Source organism: Panicum hallii, chromosome 7, assembly GCF_002211085.1.
Source record: "Panicum hallii strain FIL2 chromosome 7, PHallii_v3.1, whole genome shotgun sequence".
In the NCBI taxonomy this organism is placed as follows: domain Eukaryota; kingdom Viridiplantae; phylum Streptophyta; class Magnoliopsida; order Poales; family Poaceae; genus Panicum; species Panicum hallii.
In genome coordinates, this window is record NC_038048.1 from 41,613,412 (window position 1) to 41,631,482 (window position 18,071).

The 18,071-nt window shown below is 47.9% G+C and overlaps 2 protein-coding genes across 2 annotated transcripts; both read right to left on the reverse strand.

Moving 5' to 3' along the window:
• Window positions 1–8,516: 8,516 nt before the first annotated feature.
• Window positions 8,517–10,061, reverse strand: LOC112901669 (GDSL esterase/lipase At5g55050-like). Its single transcript, XM_025970627.1, has 5 exons — window positions 9,803–10,061; window positions 9,562–9,701; window positions 9,226–9,459; window positions 8,840–9,125; window positions 8,517–8,749 (listed from the first exon to the last, which is right to left on the reverse strand). The coding sequence occupies exons 1-5, from the start codon at window positions 10,059–10,061 to the stop codon at window positions 8,526–8,528; spliced, it is 1,143 nt and encodes a 380-aa protein (XP_025826412.1). The 3' UTR covers window positions 8,517–8,525.
• Window positions 10,062–13,280: 3,219 nt separating this feature from the next.
• LOC112900950 (L-ascorbate oxidase homolog) lies at window positions 13,281–16,271 on the reverse strand. The gene is made up of 8 exons (XM_025969722.1): window positions 16,212–16,271; window positions 15,957–16,066; window positions 15,138–15,408; window positions 14,934–15,039; window positions 14,452–14,800; window positions 13,983–14,372; window positions 13,826–13,904; window positions 13,281–13,719 (listed from the first exon to the last, which is right to left on the reverse strand). Exons 1-8 carry the CDS (start codon window positions 16,254–16,256, stop codon window positions 13,480–13,482), a joined length of 1,590 nt encoding a protein of 529 aa, XP_025825507.1. The 5' UTR covers window positions 16,257–16,271; the 3' UTR covers window positions 13,281–13,479.
• Window positions 16,272–18,071: the final 1,800 nt, after the last annotated feature.

Consider the following 18,071-nt stretch of genomic DNA (forward strand, 5'->3'; position numbering starts at 1 on the left):
AGAAATAACCTTTTGTATCCTTTCAAAATCATCCCAATTACAGTAAAAGGTGAGGGTATTTATACCCCTACCTTCGTTATGTAATCCCAGCAATACCCCTACCTACTCAGAATATCCGTGGGATATTCTGATTTTTAGGTCATTTCCGGACGTTGGCGTATACAAATTGTTCATTACAAGGTAATCACGCTCTTCATGTGATATCGAAGGTTGCGCGGAACCCTTGATCTTTCGTCTGGGGTCTTCGCGCCGTCGAAAGTTGTGCAACTGATTCCTTTGTCATCCAGAAGTCAGCCTTTACCTCCGACGCGCTCGCCAAAGGTTCGTGGTTGGTTCACCCTCGTGCGAAGGTCGTGATGTAACCTTCGCGGCATTCAGCCAGGCGCAATTTTCTTGGTTTAGCCGGTTATTATCGCCGCTTTTTTCCGGATTTCTCCAGAATTGCTAAGACTATAACGGAACAGTTGAAGAAAGGGGTGAAGTTTGTGTGGAGCGAGAACTATGAAAAAACTTTCCACACTCTTCATGAATACTTGACTACAACCCCAGTCTTGGCTCAACCCGATAACACCAAGCCATTCGATTTTATTGTGACGCATCCGGCACTGATCTTGGTTGTGTGCTTATGCAGGATAACCGAGTCATTGCCTACACTTCACGAGCTCTTCGACCTTATGAACAAAATTATCCAACATATGATTTCGAGCTAGCAGCTGTCACTCATGCTCATATTGAGACACTATCTTATGGGCACTCATTGCAATATCTACACTGACCATAAAAGTCTCAAATATATCTTCACCCAAGCCGATCTGAATATGAGACAAAGAAGATGGTTGAAGTTAATCAAAGATTATGATCTCGAGGTGTATTATCACCCAGGCAAAGCCAATGTAGTAGTGGATGCACTCAGTCGCAAATCTCATTGCCATTGCTTAATGTGGAATTCTATAATGACACACTTTGTCATGAGATGAGGAAGCTCTGTCATGAGATGAGGAAGCTCAATCCGGAAATGATTTCCCAAGGCACTTTAAATCGTATCTCTATTGAACCAACCCTTCATGATCAAATCATCATGGCCCAATTAAATGATGAGGGATTAAAGATCATCAAGCAAAAGCTCTCCCAAGAGGAAGAGAAATATAAATATTTTCGCTAAGACAAGAATGTTATTCTATGGTTTGAATCTCGCTAAGACAAGAATGTTGTTCTATGGTTTGAATCTAGCTTATCATCCTGAAACGGATGGGCAACCCGAGAGAGTAAATCAAATACTTGAAGACATGCTTAGAGCTTGTGTCATCCATTATGATAAAAATTGGGATAAATGCTTACCTCTAGCAGAGTTCTCGTACAACAATAGCTATCAAGTCAGTTTGAAAATGGCACTGTTTGAGGCCTTGTATGGTCGAAGGTGTAGAACACCTTAGAATTGGTTCCAAACCGGAGAATGTAAAATATTTGGACCAGACTTGGTAATCCAGGCAGAGGAAAAAGTAAGAGTAATACGAGAGAATCTAAGAGTTGCACAGTCTAGACAAAAGAACTATTTTGATAAACAGAGAAAATCTTTGCAATTTAAAGTTGGTGATCATGTCTACCTTCGGGTTTCACCAACCAAAGGTGTGCAAAGATTTGGAGTGAGAGGGAAATTAGCCCCCGATATGTCGGTCTTTATGACATCACCAAAATTTATGGACCCGTGGCCTACAGAGAGCGACTACCCCTTCCGCTTACAGCCATCCATCGTATCTTTCATGTCTCTCAACTCAAGAAGTGTATTCGAGTTCCGACCGAAATTGTTGAACAAAAGGAAATATTGATAGAATCGGACCTCTCCTATGTTGAATATCCTATCAAGGTTCTTGATCAAAATGAAAGGGTCAATGGAAGGAAAGTGGTTAAATTGTACAAAATTCAATGGAGTCATCGTACCGAAGAAGAAGCAACATGGGAAACTAAAAGCTATCTAAATAAAAATTTCCGAGGTTTTCTAAACTCAACCAAAGGTGCACCCACTTCCCGCACTTAGCCTGCTTATCCGAATCTTGGGATGAGATTCTTTTTAAGGGGGGAAGGCTGTAACACCCTAGGTGTTTAAAATTCTAAGCTAGAAAACCTAACACATGGCATCATGCATAATAACTAAGAATTATTGAAACAATGCATTTAATTATATGTGTGCATATGCATGTATATGGAAGTGTGTATGTGAGACTTTTTCCTTTTTATAATCTTTCATGCCCCACGTTTCATAACAAATGTAGTATAAAAATACACTCATATTTTAGTGCCTTACAAGTTACTTAAATAGCCTTCTACATATTCAATTTTTTAAACACATGAAATGAATAGGAATTCAAATCCTAATAGTCTTAAATTTAAAATAACTTTTAAATTATAGCTCAAATGAACTTTGGACTAAGACAAAATTTGTGGATTTTCAAATTCTCTACAACTTTCATATTAAAAGTGTTTCAAATTGCAATTGAAAATTTTGAGAAAAAATGATTTGAACCCAGCTATTCTCTCTTTCTCTCACTTCTCTCTCCATCTCCCTCCGTTTTCCCGACCAAGGCAGGCCGCCAGCGCCACGCGTCGCGCGATTCCTGATCGGCGCGCCGCCCCAAAGCCTCCTCCCCGACTGACTGCTGCCTACGGCCCGACCGCGCCTTCTCCCACACGCAAAGCCCCCTGCCGCGCCTGCCGTTGGCCGCCACGCGTCGCCAGATTCCGCCGCCGATCCCCGATGCTCACCCACGGCCATCCCCTTGCTGCACGCCTGCTCCGGCCACCCATGGCCTGAGTGCCGCGCGCCTAGGCCGCGCCTCCACCTCCTCTTCCCCCTCGCGGCTTGGTTGCGCGATGTAATTAATACTGACATCTTCCAAACTATCCACGCTAACTTCCTATGTACCATTCCTGTCCGAACCAACTCATCTCGGAAGACGGGTGGGTGCAGACATCTTCGTCGGAATTGCAAAATTTTAACGATACAAATGCTACATTGTGGCCTACGATAAGTGAATTTTATAAAAATCTACAGGGACCCACTTTTTCCAATTCAGGTTCTCTAGGGGTGAGGCTTGCAATTCTACAACCGTGAAAAAAAAACTAGCTCAATTTCATATCCAGATAGCAAAGTTCTCAAGATTTTACATTCACCATGAAATCTTCATATGCAGTCCACGGTGTCGGGGTTAGCAAGGTACCTTAACATCTTGGTTGCATGTTATAATTGATACTGACATCTTCTAAACTGTCCGCACTAACTTTCTATGTTCCATTCCTGCCGCAACCAACTCGTCTCGGAAGACGGGTGGGTCCACACATCTTCATTGGAATTTAAAAATTTCAGCGATATAAATGCTGCATTGTGGCCTATGATAAGTGAATTTTATGAAAATCTATAGGGGCCCACTTTTTTCAATTTAGGTTCTCTAGAGTGAGACATGTAATTCTGCAGCCGTAAAAAAATCTAGCATGATCCCATGTCCAGAAGGCAAAGTTCTCAAGGTTTTACATTCGCCATGAAATCTTCATCGACAGTCCACGGTGTCGGGCCAGCAAAGTACCTTAACGCCTTGGTTGCATGATATAATTGATACTGACATCTTCTAAACTATCCACACTAACTTTCTATGTACCATTCTTACCGCAACCAACTCATCTCGGAAGACGGGTGGGTCCTGACATCTTCGTCGGAATTGCAAGATTTCAGCGATACAAACGCTGCTTTGTGGCCTATGATAAGTGAATTTTTTGAAAATCCATAGGGGCCCACTTTATCCAATTCAGGTTCTCTAGGGTGAGGCCTGTAATTCTGCAGTTGTGAAAAAAAAAGTTAGCTCAATTCCATATCCAAATAGCAAAGTTCTAAAGGTTTTACATTCACCACAAAATCTTCACATGCAGTCCACAGTGTCGGGGCCAGCAAGGTACCTTAACGCCTTGGTTGCGTGATGTAATTAATATTGACATCTTTTAAACTATCTACGCTAACTTTCTATGTGCCATTCCTGCCGCAATCAACTCATCTCGGAAGATGGGTGGGACAAAACATCTTCATCGGAATTTAAAAATTTCAGCGATACAAACGCTACATTGGGGCCTATGATAAGTGAATTTTATGAAAATCTACAAGGGCCCACTTTTTCCAATTCGGGTTCTCTAGTATGAGGCCTATAATTCTACGGCCACAAAAAATACTAGCATGATCCCATGTCCAGATGGCAAAATTCTTAAGGTTTTACATTCAACACGAAATCTGCATCGACAGTCCACGGTGTCGGGGCCACCAAGGTACCTTAACGCCTTGGTTGGATAATGCCATTTATAGTGACATCTTGTAAACTGTCCATGATAACTTTCTATGTGCCATTCCTGTCGCAACAAACTCGTCTTGAAACACGGGTGGATGCAGACATCTTTGTCGGAATTGCAAGATTTTCAGCGATACAAACACTACTTTGTGGCCTATAATAAGTGAATTTTATAAAAATCTATAAGGGCCCACTTTTTTCCAATTCAAGTTCTCTAGGGTGAGGCCTGTAATTTTGCAGTCGTGAAAAAAAATAGCATGATCCCATATCCAGATGGTAAAGTTCTCAAGGTTTTACATTCACCACGAAATCTGCATCGGCAGTCCACGATGTCGAGGCCACCAAGGTACTTTAACGCCTTGGTTGCACGATGCAATTTATATTTATAAATCTAAACTGTCCATACTAACTTCCTATGTATCATTCCTGCCACAACAAACTCGTCTTGGAACACGGGTGGATCCAGACATCTTCATCGGAATTGTAAGATTTCAGCGATACAAAGCTATTTTATGGCCTATGATAAGTGAATTTTATTAAAATCTACATTGGCCCACTTTTTCCAATTCAGGTTCTCTAGTGTGAGGCCTATAATTCTGCAGTCATGAAAAAAAACTAGCACGATCCCATGTTCATATAGCAAAGTTCCCAAGGTTTTACATTTACCACGAAATCTTCATATGCAATTCAAGGTGTCGAGACCAGCAAGGTACCTTAACGCCTTGGTTGCACGATGTAATTCACATTGACATCTTCTAAACTATCCATACTAACTTCCTATGTGCCATTCCTGCCGTAACCAACTCGTCTCGGAACACGGATAGATCCACACATCTTTGTCAAAATTGCAAGATTGTAGCGATACAAACGCTGCTTTGTGGCCTATGATAAGTGAATTTTATGAAAATCTACAAAGGCTCACCTTTTCCAATTCAGGTTCTTAAGGGTGAGGCCTTTAATTCTGCAACTGTGAAAAAACAACAAGCTCAACTCCATGTCCAGATGACAAAATTCTCAAGGATTTACATTCACCACAAAATCTACATATGCAGTTCACGATGTCGAGGCCAGCAAGGTACCTTAACGCCTTGGTTGCGCAATGTAGTTGATACTGACATCTTCTAAACCATCCATGCTAACTTCCTATGTGCCATTTCTGCCACAACCAACTCATCTCGGAACATGGGTGGGTCCAGACATCTTCGTCAGAATTGCAAGATTTCAGCGATATAAACACTGATTTGTGGCCTATGATAAGTGAATTTTATGAAAATCTTCAGGGGCCAACTTTTTCCAATACAGATTCTCTAGGGTGAGGCCAGTAATTCTACAGCTGTAATAAAAAACTAGCTCAATTTCATGTCTAGATTGCAAAGTTCTCAAGGTTTTACATTTACCACGAAATCCTCATATGCAGTTCACGGTGTCGGGGCTAGCAAGGTATCTTAACGCTTTAGGTGCATGATGTAATCGATACTAACATCTTCAAATCTATCCACGCTAACTTTCTATGTGCCATTCCTGTCACAACCAACTCGTCTCGGAACACGGGTAGGTCCAGACATCTTCGATGAAATTACAAGATTTTAGCGATATAAATGCTGCTTTGTGGCCTATGATAAGTGAATTTTATGAAAATCTACAGGGGTCCACTTTTTTCAATTCAGGTTTTATAGGGTGAGGCATGTAATTCTGCAGCTGTGAAAAAAATCTAGCATGATCCCATATTCAGATGGTAAAGTTTTCAAGGTTTTACATTCGCCACGAAATCTGCATCGGCAGACCACGGTACCGGCGCCAGCAAGGTACCATAACGCTTTGGTTGCGCGATATAATTGATACTGGCATCTTCTAAACTGTCCACACTAAATTTCTATGTGCTATTTTTGCCGCAACCAACTCAACTCAGAACACGGGTGGGTCCAGACATCTTAGTCGGAATTACAAAATTTCAGCGATACAAACTTTATTTTGTGTACTATGATAAGTGAATTTTATGAAAACCTATAGGGGCCTACTTTTTTCAATTCAGATTCTCTAGGGTGAGGCCAATAATTCTGCAACCGTGAAAAAAAACTAGCTCAATTTCATATCCAGATGTCAAAGTTCTCAAGGTTTTACATTCATCACGAAATCTGCATATGCAGTTCACGGTGTCGGAGCCAGCAAGGTACCATAACGCCTTGGTTGATCGATGTAATTGATACTGACATCTTCTAAACCATCCACGTTAATTTCCCATGTGATATTTTTGCCGTAACCAACTCATCTTGAAACACGGGTTGGTCCAGATATTTTCGTCGAAATTGCAAGATTTCAACGATAAAAACGCTGCTTTGTGGCCTATGATAAGTGAATTTTATAAAAATCTACAGAGGCCCACTTTTTTTCAATTCAGATTCTCTAGGGTGAGGCCTGTAATTCTGCAGTCATGATAGATGGCAAAATTCTCAAGATTTTACATTCTCCACAAAATCTGCATCAGCTTTCCACGGCGTCGAGGCCACCAAAGTTTCTTAACGGCTTGGTTGTGCGACGTAATCAATACTGACATCATCTAACTGTCCACCCTAAGTTCCTATGTTTCATTCCCGCCACAATCAACTCATCTTAAAATACAGGTGGGCCCCGACATCTTAGTCGGAATTAAAAGATTTTAGCGATACAAACGGTGCTTTGTGCCCTATGATAAGTGAATTTTATGAAAATCTACAGAGGTCTACTTTTCCAATTCAGATTTTCTAGGTTGAGGCCTATAATTCTGCAGCCATGAAAAAAACTACCATGATCCCATGTCCAGATAAAGTTCTCAAGGTTTTAGATTCGCCACGAAATCTGCATTGGTAGTCTAGGGCGTCGGAGCCACCAAAGTTTCTTAATAGCTTGGTTGTGCGGCGTAATTGATACTGACGTCATCTAAACTGTTATGTGCTATTTCTGTCACAACCAACTCATCTCGAAACACAGGTGGGTTCAGACATCTTCGTCGGAGTTGCAAAATTTCAACGATACAAATGCTGCTTTGTGGACTATGATAAGTGAATTTTATGGAAATCTACAGGGGCCTCACTTTTTTTAATTCAGGTTCTCTAGGGTGAGGTCTGTAATTCTGCAGAAGTGAAAACAACTAGTATGATTCCATGTTCATATGGCAAAATTCTCAAAGCTTTACATTCGCCACGAAATCTGCATCGGCAGTCCACGGTGTCGAGACCATCAAAGTTCCTTAACGTCTTGGTTGTACGATGTAATTAATATTGACATCATCTAAAATGTCCACCCTAATTTCCTATGTGTCATTCCTGCCACAACCAACTCGTCTCGAAACATGGGCGGGCCTAGAAATTAAAAGATTTCAGATATACAGACGCTGCTTCGTGGCCTATGATAAGTGAATTTTATAAAAATCTACAGGTCCAATTTTTCCAATTCAGATTTTTTAAGGTGAGGCTTTTAATTCTGCAACCGTGAAAAAAAACTAGCATAATTTCGTGTCCAGATAATAAAATTGTCGAGGAAGGCTTGGAATCAAACCCTAGATAAGCACCCCCTTCCGGTGCTGAAAATCGCAGTGGGAACTGCCGGCTTTCTGGCGCAGCTGGATGACGGGGGCGGAGCCGCGGAGCTCCGGGGCGAAGCTCCGGTGGACGGCCGAGTACGGCGGGTCTAGAAGTTCCGAGAGAGTTCGTGGGCTGCCGCTAGGCCCTGGGACGGGAGGGGTGCCAAAGAGGGCGAGTTTGAGATGGTCCGTTAACCTGGGGCTGTCTGGGTCGTGCTAGTAATTGGGCTACGATGGGGCCCGAGGTCTGTATGTATACCACACTAATAAATTTGAGCATACCCCTAAAAAAACTAATAAATTTGAGCAAAACAAACATTGATTCGCAACACACATACAGCCACGATCGCCCGTACAAACGGTGTAAGCATGTCAAATTGACAATCAACACAGATCAATAAGTATCCCTAAAAAAAACACAAATCAATAAGTAACGAAACACGAATAGAAAAATAAATCGATACGTATAGAAATCCTCAGTAACGAAACACGCCGACATGGAACAATCTCTACAGCTGTCAATCACCTAATTGCCACAACAGTGAGTCCTCCACACGGCCACTTATTACAATCAGCATCACAGTAAATTGTGACAACGAAAGCATGATCATCAGGCAAAATTCACAGCCAAGTACGTGTACTTATGGTTGCGGCGCCACCAGCTGCTGCACGTTGATCGGGCGCACGAAGAGCCCGGTGTCGACGAAGAGCTCCTTAGCGGTGACCGCCGACGCGGCCTCCGTCGGGTGGAACCTGTCCCAGAACACGTAGCTGCTGCGGTTCCCGCACAGGGGAGCCGAGCCATTGCACCCACCCTCGCCGAATTCCCCACTGCCGCAGCACGCCCTCTCAAGCTCCGTGAAGTCTACCAAGAAAAAAAGAGGAAAAACATCAGAGCCTTTTGAGATCCAACAAGGGTTTATAGGAGGACAACACAATGGCTTCGGTCGGTTACTGTAGGCCGGCGTGCTTGGGCTGTTGAAGACGAACTCGGCCATCCCGACGGCGTCGCCGAGGGAGTAGTTCATGCGCGGCAGCTCCAGGCTGAGGCCCTGCAGCATGTCGGCCACCATGGGGTGCAGCTGCCGGGAGAGGTTGTTCGCCGCGCCGAGGCAGCCGAACTTGTCGACGCCGATGGGGCCCTTGCTGGGGTCGTGCGCCAGCGCCCTCTGCGACGGGCAGCACCCCACCAGCGACGGGCTCACCACGCTGAATTTCCTCGCCCCGGCGGCGTACAGGTCCTGCATGCGCGGCGCGGTAGCAGCATTTTCATTTCACGTTTAACTGGAGCGATGGATTATTGGGAAGAGACAAGCAAGCTAGTTTTTCAGAGATTTCTGCCTTGATGTAGCTCGTGTAGGAGGCGACGAGGTCCTGCAAGAACCGGATGTCGTTACGGTTCGGGGCCGAGGGGAAATCGATGTGCTCGAACAGGTCGTTGCTGCCGACGCTGATGAAGAACAAGGATCTGGAGATGAGGTCGGCCGCCGTTGTCCGGTTTTCGCGTCGCCACCGTCGAGCGAGGCTCGTGAAGTTGCCGACCTGCGCCGTCATGGACAGCACCTCCCCACCACACTGCAGATCAAAACAAAGGCCGCAGATCACTGGTAACATCCCTTTCCATGCATCAACGATCACCAAAGCATAAAGAATGGAAGTATGTGTGCATCTATCTACCACTCTGGGACCGGTCCTGTCGAGGAGCCCCGCCCCTCCCGACGCGAAGTTGATGCCGCCCGAGCTCATCTGCGGAACGAGGCGCGCCTTGAGCAGGGAGAGGAGAGGCGGCGGGCTCTCGGGAAAGCCGAGCAGCTGGGCTGTGTTCGTCGACCAGCAAGCAACCAATGCCAATTTGGTCAGTCACATTTCCCCGGTTATTAGTAAATGGTTTGTGCATCTATACCACATGTATACCTACCTAGTTGGTCTGCCAAGTTGTAGCCGTTGCTGAAGCGCCCCGTCGGCGAGTGGCAGGGGTGGTCGACGCCGTAGCGCGGATAGTCGGCCCTGCAGCTGGCGTTGCACCTGGCCAGGTGGTTGTTGTTGCCGACGTCCACCAGGGAGTCCCCGAACACGAACATCGCCGGCACGAGCGGCGACTCCGCGGCGCCCTGCAGCGCGAGCTCGAGCAGCAGGAACAGCGCGCCGGCCGCGAACGCCCTGCCGCGGCTCGCCATTTGCGCGCGCGTCTCCGATCGAGCTCCCGGCCGCTACCTCGCCGCGATGCTGCCACCGGTGATCAACAAGCCGCGCGAGTCATGTTTATATAGCCACGCGACTTGAAGAAAATGATAGGATTTCCTAATGGTATACAGCGTGTGCTATCTTTGAACCCCTCGCCCCCAGTAAATAATCCAAAGGATATGCTGCTTGTTCTGTAGTGCACAAACGGCTAACCCCGGCATCGTGTTCGTCGTCGATCACACCGACAATTAAAAACACCCAGCTCTGCAAGGGCGTACGACTTGCCGTTGGTGGGGGAGTGGCACAGGCAACACAAGTAGTAATGCCTTCGCATGTGGGTCCGAAAAATTCAGGGTTGGGTTTTCAGTCCGTCCCCGGTTGCAAGCTGGTGCCTCGTGGTGGAGAGCGGGAGCACGAGCTCGGAACCGCGACGCGCGCGACGTCGCCGCAGGCTGGCGGTGTGGAGAATCGAATGCATCAGCGCAGAGCCGAGACGACGGGGAAGGATTTTTGGCCGCTCGCTTTGAGCGTGGCTCTGACGACATGTTGAGGAGACATACGCTGGAATCCCTCTTCTGTTGGAGGCACATAGTAGTTGGGGATGTGACTGCTTTCGGGAATGTTGGGCGACAGCTGAGCCATAAACAATCAGCGGCGGTTGAATCTTGGCGAGCTCAAGGAGGAAACGGTGCCCTCAAATAAAAAATAAAAAAGAGGAAAGGGTATTCAAATCATCTCGAGCAGATTGTTTCCACCCAGGCGTAGCCGAGTGTTTCCATCATCCGGCAGCAAGGTGAACTCTGAATCGATGGGGGGCGAAAAAACTAGGTTGTCTCGTCTGCGAGTAGTTCGCTTAGTAGCAAGGCACTGTTGCCGTTGTCGATCTATAGACGCCTCGCCGTCTCTTTTCTACTAATGAAAAGATATACAACTCTCTTGCGTATTCGATAAACAAAAATCATCTAGAGCAATGTAGTTTGATTTGGTTTTTGGGTCTTTAACAGTAATCATCATACTATCGAATAATATATAGCATTCTCTTAGACCATAAAACTAGCGAGGTGTCCCGCGCTATTATCGCGGGTACCAAGTTTTTGTGCCAGTATTTGTAATTTTTTAGTTCAAAATAAATGGATGCTTAATTTTGATTTAGTCAGCCCATTATAAATTTTTATTTTAATGGCGCGGTGTGGATCAAGAGCTATCATTTATGTTTCCTTCATCATCATATTTTATAGCGTATCTCTCTCGAACATGAGTTCAGGAGAAAAGAAAATACCTTATAAAAATATAATTAAAGGTTTATACATTTTATTAGGAATATATTTGTTTAGTTTTGGCATATTTTTGTTGAGAATTTTAATTATGGTGATAAATTATCCTTGGATTTTTATAAAAAATATCTACGTGATTGAATTGACGTGTACCACCAGAACTAATAAATAGAATTGAATTTGAGTTTGCATTGAAACCTTCTCTTAGACTATAAAATGTTTATCAACGGCATCCATTTAACAGTAAGATCCAACAAGACCGTTGAACCTCAACTCACCGGTACCACACGAGAACGCATCCACTCTCTCCCTTGCTGTTCATCATTGCTATGGATATTCTGGACCGGATCTTCAAGCATGCTGCTGATTGTGGAATCCTGGAGAGCCCCGGCCGACAAGAGGTGCAACATCGCTGCAGTTTCTATGCGGATGATGTGATCTTGTTCACTGCTCCTACGCGGAGGGAGGGGTATGCGGTCGCCAGGTTGCTCAGCATTTTTGGTCATGCATCAGGCCTGTGCACCAATTTGCAGAAATGTTCTGTCACGGCAATCTTCGATCCAGGTGATCTCATGGCTGACTTCCAACGTTAGTTCCCCTGCCCAGTTGCTGAATTCCCTATTAAATACTTGGGTCTGCCGTTGTCAGTCAAGAAAATTCCGAAGGCCCACATTCGACCGGTGATCGAGAAGGTTGCTGTCAAGTTGCCTCCGTGGCATGGGCCACTGATGAACAGAAGTGGTCGGCTTGTGGTGGTGAAGTCAGTAGCATACGCAGTTCCTATTTACATGCTGATGGCGAACAACTTGCCGCCTTGGGCCACCCAGGAGATCGATGCGATTTGCCGTCGCATGGACTGCTGCCTGCCGCCCGACTGATGTTGGAGGCTTGGGGATTGTTGATCTCAAGTTAGCAGGTATTGCTCTTCAATCAAGGTGGCTTTGGCTGCAGTTGACTAATCGGGACAGAGCTTGGTCGGCGCTTGAGATCCAGGTGGAGCCTGACGTTGAGGCTTTCTTCCGAGCTTCCGTGCTAGCGGTGCTCGGTGATGGCGCTTCAATTCACTTCTGGGCTGACAGCTGGCTGGATGAGAAATCCATCGAGTGCTTCGCCCCCAGCTTGCTGGCCCTTGTGCCTCCTAGGTTCACGAAGTCCCGCACAGTGGCTCCAGCGCTCACTGATGATCGCTGGACAAGAGACGTCACAGGCGTGCCTGGCACTGCGGCACTTGTGGAGCTGAATCGTCTGGGGGAACGCCTTGCTGATGTGCAGTTACAACCAGGCATTAGTGATACATTCCGTTGGCGTTGGACAGCTGATGGTAACTACTCTGCAAGGTCAGCTTATCGGGCTCTGCACGTTGGTTCTACCAAGCTAAATGGCGCGAAGCTCATATGGAATTGTTGGGCTCCTCTGAAAGTCAAATTCTTCCTTTGGCCTGCCTTCCATCGGCGGTTATGGACTGCTGACAGAAGGTTGCGACATGGGCTGCAAGCTGATACCGTTTGCAATCTCTGCGATCAAGCCGATGAAACCAGCGTAACACATGCTCTTCCAATTCTCTTTCTCTCTACAGGTGTGGTGGGAAATTCTGAAGCACTTGGGTTTCGCGGCAATTTTCCCGGAGCAGGGCATGTCGTCCTCGGATTGGTGGCTACACCTACGACAGCAGCTCCCAACTTGCAAGAGGAAGGGGTTCGACCCCCTGTTCGCTCTGATTGCCTGGCACATTTGGAAGGAAAGGAATGCCCGGGTTTTCAGAGGTGCGGCAGCTGGCGTTGATTTAGTTTTGCGCGTGATTGGGCAGGAAGGGACCTGTTGGATTGAAGCCGGCGCGCAGAAGCTTGGTTGTTTGTTTGTTTCATAGGATATCTCTTTGCCTTCCTAGTGTGTGCTCCTTTGGTCGCCTCAGGCGTGTAATATAGCGCTACAGTGATCTGGGTGTCGGCGAGTTTATCTCGCGTTGTATTTCAAACTCTATTTTTTCTTCTTAATACAAAGATGCGCAGCTCTCCTAGTATTCGATAAAAAATACGAGAACGAACATCGGATTAACCCTTCCCCGGACGGTGGGGTTCCACCTTGACTCTAGTCTCTAGACAACCACGTATGGGTCGGCGCTGTTGCTAACCCTCAGCTACCTGCTTAGCAGCGCCGGCGGGACGGGGAGGCGGCGGCTGGTGTTGGCGGCGGCGCGGCCACAGAGGAGCGCGTTGTCGGGGATGGGGAGCTCGTCGCGCAGCGAGTGCGTCGGCGTGTACACCCGGAGGTAGAACTGCTGGCCCAGGTACCGGCGCCCCCACACCTCCGACCTCATGTTCCACATCCCCACGTTGTCCAGCGCGATCAGAACAGCCGTCCACCCCCTAGGGTACACCTGCACAGAGCAACAACAGTTTCACATCCTGTTGCCACACACACACACACACACACACAGAGAGAGAGAGAGAGAGAGAGAGAGAGAGAGAGAGAGAATGTCCTACTTGCACGGTGCACCGCGAGATGGCGTCCACGAGGTTGTAGCTATCCCTGCTCTCCTCGCTCCATGTCCCCAGGTCCAGTCTACAAGAATCGTCAGGCAGAACAAGATCAGAAGCAGATGATCGGAGCAAGCTGATGATCTTGTTCGTGTGCGCGTACCCGACGACGAAGACGCTGTGGCCGTCGAGGTGCCAGCTCTGGACGCCGTCCTCGCCGTTCTCGAGCACGACCTCGACGAAGGAGCGGTGGTCCAAGTCCATGACGGCCGTCTCGCTCCGCACCTCCTCCGCGGCGCCGGCGGCGGCCGGCGGCGGCGCGTCCGGGATGCCGCCGAGCCGGAACACGCCGCTGATGTTGTAGTAGTCCGCCAGCTTGAGCGGCGTGTCGGCCTCCACGAACGAGACCCCGTTCACCGCGTACCTCCGCTCGCCGCCGGCCAACAAGCTCGGCGAGCTGCTGGCCAGTCGGATGGTGCGGGTCACGTTGATGGAGCCGTAGTGGTACGAGCCCTGCGGGTTGGGCCTCGGCCCGCTCGCCGTCAGGTTCGTCCTGGTCACGACAACAAATCGCTAGTTCAGAATTCAGATATGGATCGACGACCGAGAAGATGAGTTACCGTGTGACGAACCTGATGGAGCGAGCTTGGTTGAGAGAGAACTCGACGTCGCCGGGCCCGGCGGGCAGGGGCAGCGACCCGAAAGCACGGCCGCTCGAGCCGGCGTAGCGGACGACGGCAGTCGAGCGGAGGGTGGTGTTCGTGAAGCGGGTGGAGACGACGACATGGTAGTCCCTGGCGGGGCGGTCGGCGTCGAACAGCACGGAGAGCGACTGGCCGACGTGGACGTCGAGGGAGGCGTAGGAGTTCTGCACCGTGTGGGTGCCCTCCACCTCGACCAGCGTCATGCTGTGGTCTTGCATCATGAGGTTGAGCGTGTTCTGCAGGCCGACGTTGGAAATGCGCAGCCTGTACGTCTTTCCTGCACGGGCAAGGGAAGCAAAACCCAAGTGAGGGGCTGCACTCTTTTCTCGGATGCTTTTGGCAGCTAGACTTCGATCAAACAGAGCATACAAATGTGATTGGAATTTACATGCCAGACAGCCAGTCATCACCTTGCTCAACGGTGAAATCGGCACCGTCAGGGCTCCTCTTGCCGTTGATGAGGATGCCGTCAGGGAAAGGCAGTTCCCTCCCACTATCCAGCCTACCTCGCAGATCCTAATAAATTAACAGAAATAACAAGAATCACTCGGGCGCTAAATGGTAATAACACCATGGTAATTCCACACGAGCCATCATGGCATGTCGTGTCTTACCTTGTGGTTCATGGTGTACCAATCGCCGATGAGCAGCGTGTACTCGTCGGCCGGCGGGGGGAACGGGACAGGGATCAGCGGGCGGGTGCGGATGTGGATGGCGCCGAAGCCGCCGGCGGCCTTGTGGAATGCTAGCGACGGGAAGTAGAAGAAGCTGCCGATCTGGTCCTTGGCCTGCATATGGTAGGTGAAGTTCTGACCGGGTGGGATCGGGCAGTTGGTGCCGGACACGCCATCTTGCCACGAATTCTTGCGTTGCTGCAAACCATTCCTGCAGATTTTGTAAAAACAAAATGCAATGAATCCTTACAGTCGGAATTATCTATATATATGGACACAAAAAATGAATAAGGCGAGCATAATAAAACAGATCAAATATGTTTCTCCAACTAACTTCTTAATATTTTCTCAAAAAAAACGAACTTCTTAATATTAAGAGCTTTCTGTTACATTATGTAAAAACTAGAACATATATGCTATATTATATCTGAACCGCTTGGATACCATTATCTCCGGATATTGAATTAAATCTGGACATCATTCCGTAGCCATCAACACTCTATCACAATTCCTGCCTACTGTTTATTTCCGTTAAAAAAACACACCTAAATTTGTATATCGATCACGCATAATGCATCGTAAAAAAAAACTTCCACTTCCACGTCAGACATTGCAGTGTGTATAACTAATTGAAGCAGCCATATAAAAGTTTGCTGCATCATGTCATCTAATAATATCATGCTCATTTATCTTAGAAACCGGTCAAACTTTACAAAAGAACAGATTAGTTCATTGGCACGGAGATCGATCTGTCTCTACCATGAGAGCAGGAACGGCTCCGGCAAGTTGTTGTGGACGTTGATGATCAAGTTGTCATTCGTCTGGCACTCAATCTTCGGCCCCGGAAACTGCCCGTTGATAAGAATCGCCTGCACACCAAAAATCATATGCATAAACACACAATGACTAATCTGCCGACGAGGAATTTACAGTCAGATGAAAAAAAAACTGCTAAATAATTTAAGACGTTTCACAACTTAGCAGATTGAATTCACAGAAAAAAATTGTTCGCGCCTGCTGTGGAGTGCCGAGCGGATTTATGTCGCCGTAGGTCACCATCCAATCGTAGGATCGGTAGGGACCTTCCGCCGATACGGAGACGACGAGCAAGCAGACCAGAAGAAAGAAGAGAGCTTCCGGTTTCCCTCCGGCCATGGTCACGAACAGGGGAGGAGAGTGGAGAGCGGCAGGCAGAGGACGCAGGCGCCGCGCACACGAACGGGGGAAAAGATTGCTCGGTTATAAGGGAAAGAAGGGGGCAGGGGGGGACGTGGATACGGCGAGACAAAGATTTTTTCTGTTTTTTATAGATGGTTTTAATTAGTTGGCGTCGGTTGGGCTGCGCCGTAATCCAAACGATCGCAGCGGGGGATTCCAACAACGGCCTGCGGGGCGGCGATGCATCCGGCGCGTGTTCTCAGAACCCGCCGTTCCGCTCCTCAGTTCTCCTCTCTCGCGCCGACTCTCTGTCTCTCTCTATCCTCGGCTCGGCTCGACGGCTCCGCTCTTTGCGAGGTCGCACGCCACGCCCAGCCGCCGGCGACTCCTGCTGCTTCCGTCGCATCGTCGCCGGTGAGTAGCACCCCGTCTCACTCTGTCGACGCCCCAACCTTTTTCTCCTAGCCCTAACCCGGTCTTGCCTGTGTTAAAAATTTGACGGGATTGTTGTGAACGGGTAGCTCTGCGAGAGGGGATCTGCTGTTCTCCGTTCTGCTCTCAGCCCTTCAGTGTTTGTCTCTAGAGCTTGGTCGATGTGGAACGGGGTAATTTCGGGCTGTGGTCTGTGGTAGCAAGATAGACCGGCCGCTAGTAGCTAGATTTGCTAAATTCATGCGTGCGTATTGCATTTGCCAGGAAATACTAGCTAGGCAAATGATTGGTTAATGAAACTTGCCTAGCTTTGCACCGATCCTCCGACATTGTGCTCTCATGAAGGTCATGTCTGAAGAGAAAAAGGGCCCTCTTTTGTTACTCATTAGCCAAAGCTATGTTAATTTGCATGGCATGTATGTATGCGGCACTGGTGCACCATGTAGCTGTACACTTGTTCAACCTTGTGATATATTTTGAACTTCTGAATTTGAGAAGAAGCACTTGAAGGCTTGAAGCTGTAACACAGCCACTCCTTACTAAGTACCAGTTTGTGTATGCCTTAATGGAGTACCATTTTGTGAATAAAGAAGTGAAACAACTTTGTGCCTTTTTTAATTGTGAAAATAATTGCGGCTTTCTGTACATTTTCTGACTAAAAAAAAGTACTACTTTGTGCATTTTTTGGTATGCGTTGCCTACGTTTCGAAGTTGCGTTTGTTAGACTGGTCCAGGGACCTGGGTCCCTAGCGGGCCTACTTCTCGCTGACCAGCCCGAGACCATGACTGGATGAGCGCCCTTCCTCGTAGGCGGCAGCTCCGTCCAAGTGGCCCAGGCCCATTATCCTGACCGACAAGTCGGTCAGGGCAAGCCTGGCCCATTTCCGGAACGGATAGTTTGGTGCCGTCCGTGGGAAGGACATCATGCGTCCACCGTCCCCGCGATCGGATGTCCTCTGTCTCTAATGCCTCCAGCCTCATGAAACTAGGCGATATGATTCGCTTCGGCTCGCTGGAGTTTCCCGCGGCCCAGCGCATTGAGCTGTGGGAACCCCCGGTCTTCGTGCCCTTCTAGGCCTTCCGCTTCGGAAGCCTGGACTTCGTCACCGATCGTCTCGGCACGCTCCGCCTCCGTGAGGAGGCCGCTCCTCTGATGTCGCTCGAGGGAGACACTTCCTCGACCGGCCCGCTGGCTGACCTCAACACCGAGGTGCTTACGTGATGCATCGAGCTCATGCTCAGTGCCAATCCCTCAGCGAGCGACGTGGACCTCCTCCTGTTCTC

Coding starts and splice junctions, on each gene's coding strand:
- LOC112901669 (XM_025970627.1), bottom strand. CDS start 10,061: ATGGCGAGCCGCGGCAGGGCGTTCGCGGCCGGCGCGCTGTTCCTGCTG. Junction 9,702..9,802: donor CAACTTGGCAGACCAACTAG/GTAGGTATACAT, acceptor CGACGAACACAG/CCCAGCTGCTCGGCTTTCCC. Junction 8,750..8,839: donor CCCAAGCACGCCGGCCTACA/GTAACCGACCGA, acceptor TTTTCTTGGTAG/ACTTCACGGAGCTTGAGAGG.
- LOC112900950 (XM_025969722.1), bottom strand. CDS start 16,256: ATGGTGACCTACGGCGACATAAATCCGCTCGGCACTCCACAGCAG. Junction 14,801..14,933: donor CGATTTCACCGTTGAGCAAG/GTGATGACTGGC, acceptor TTGCCCGTGCAG/GAAAGACGTACAGGCTGCGC. Junction 14,373..14,451: donor AACCAAGCTCGCTCCATCAG/GTTCGTCACACG, acceptor TGTCGTGACCAG/GACGAACCTGACGGCGAGCG.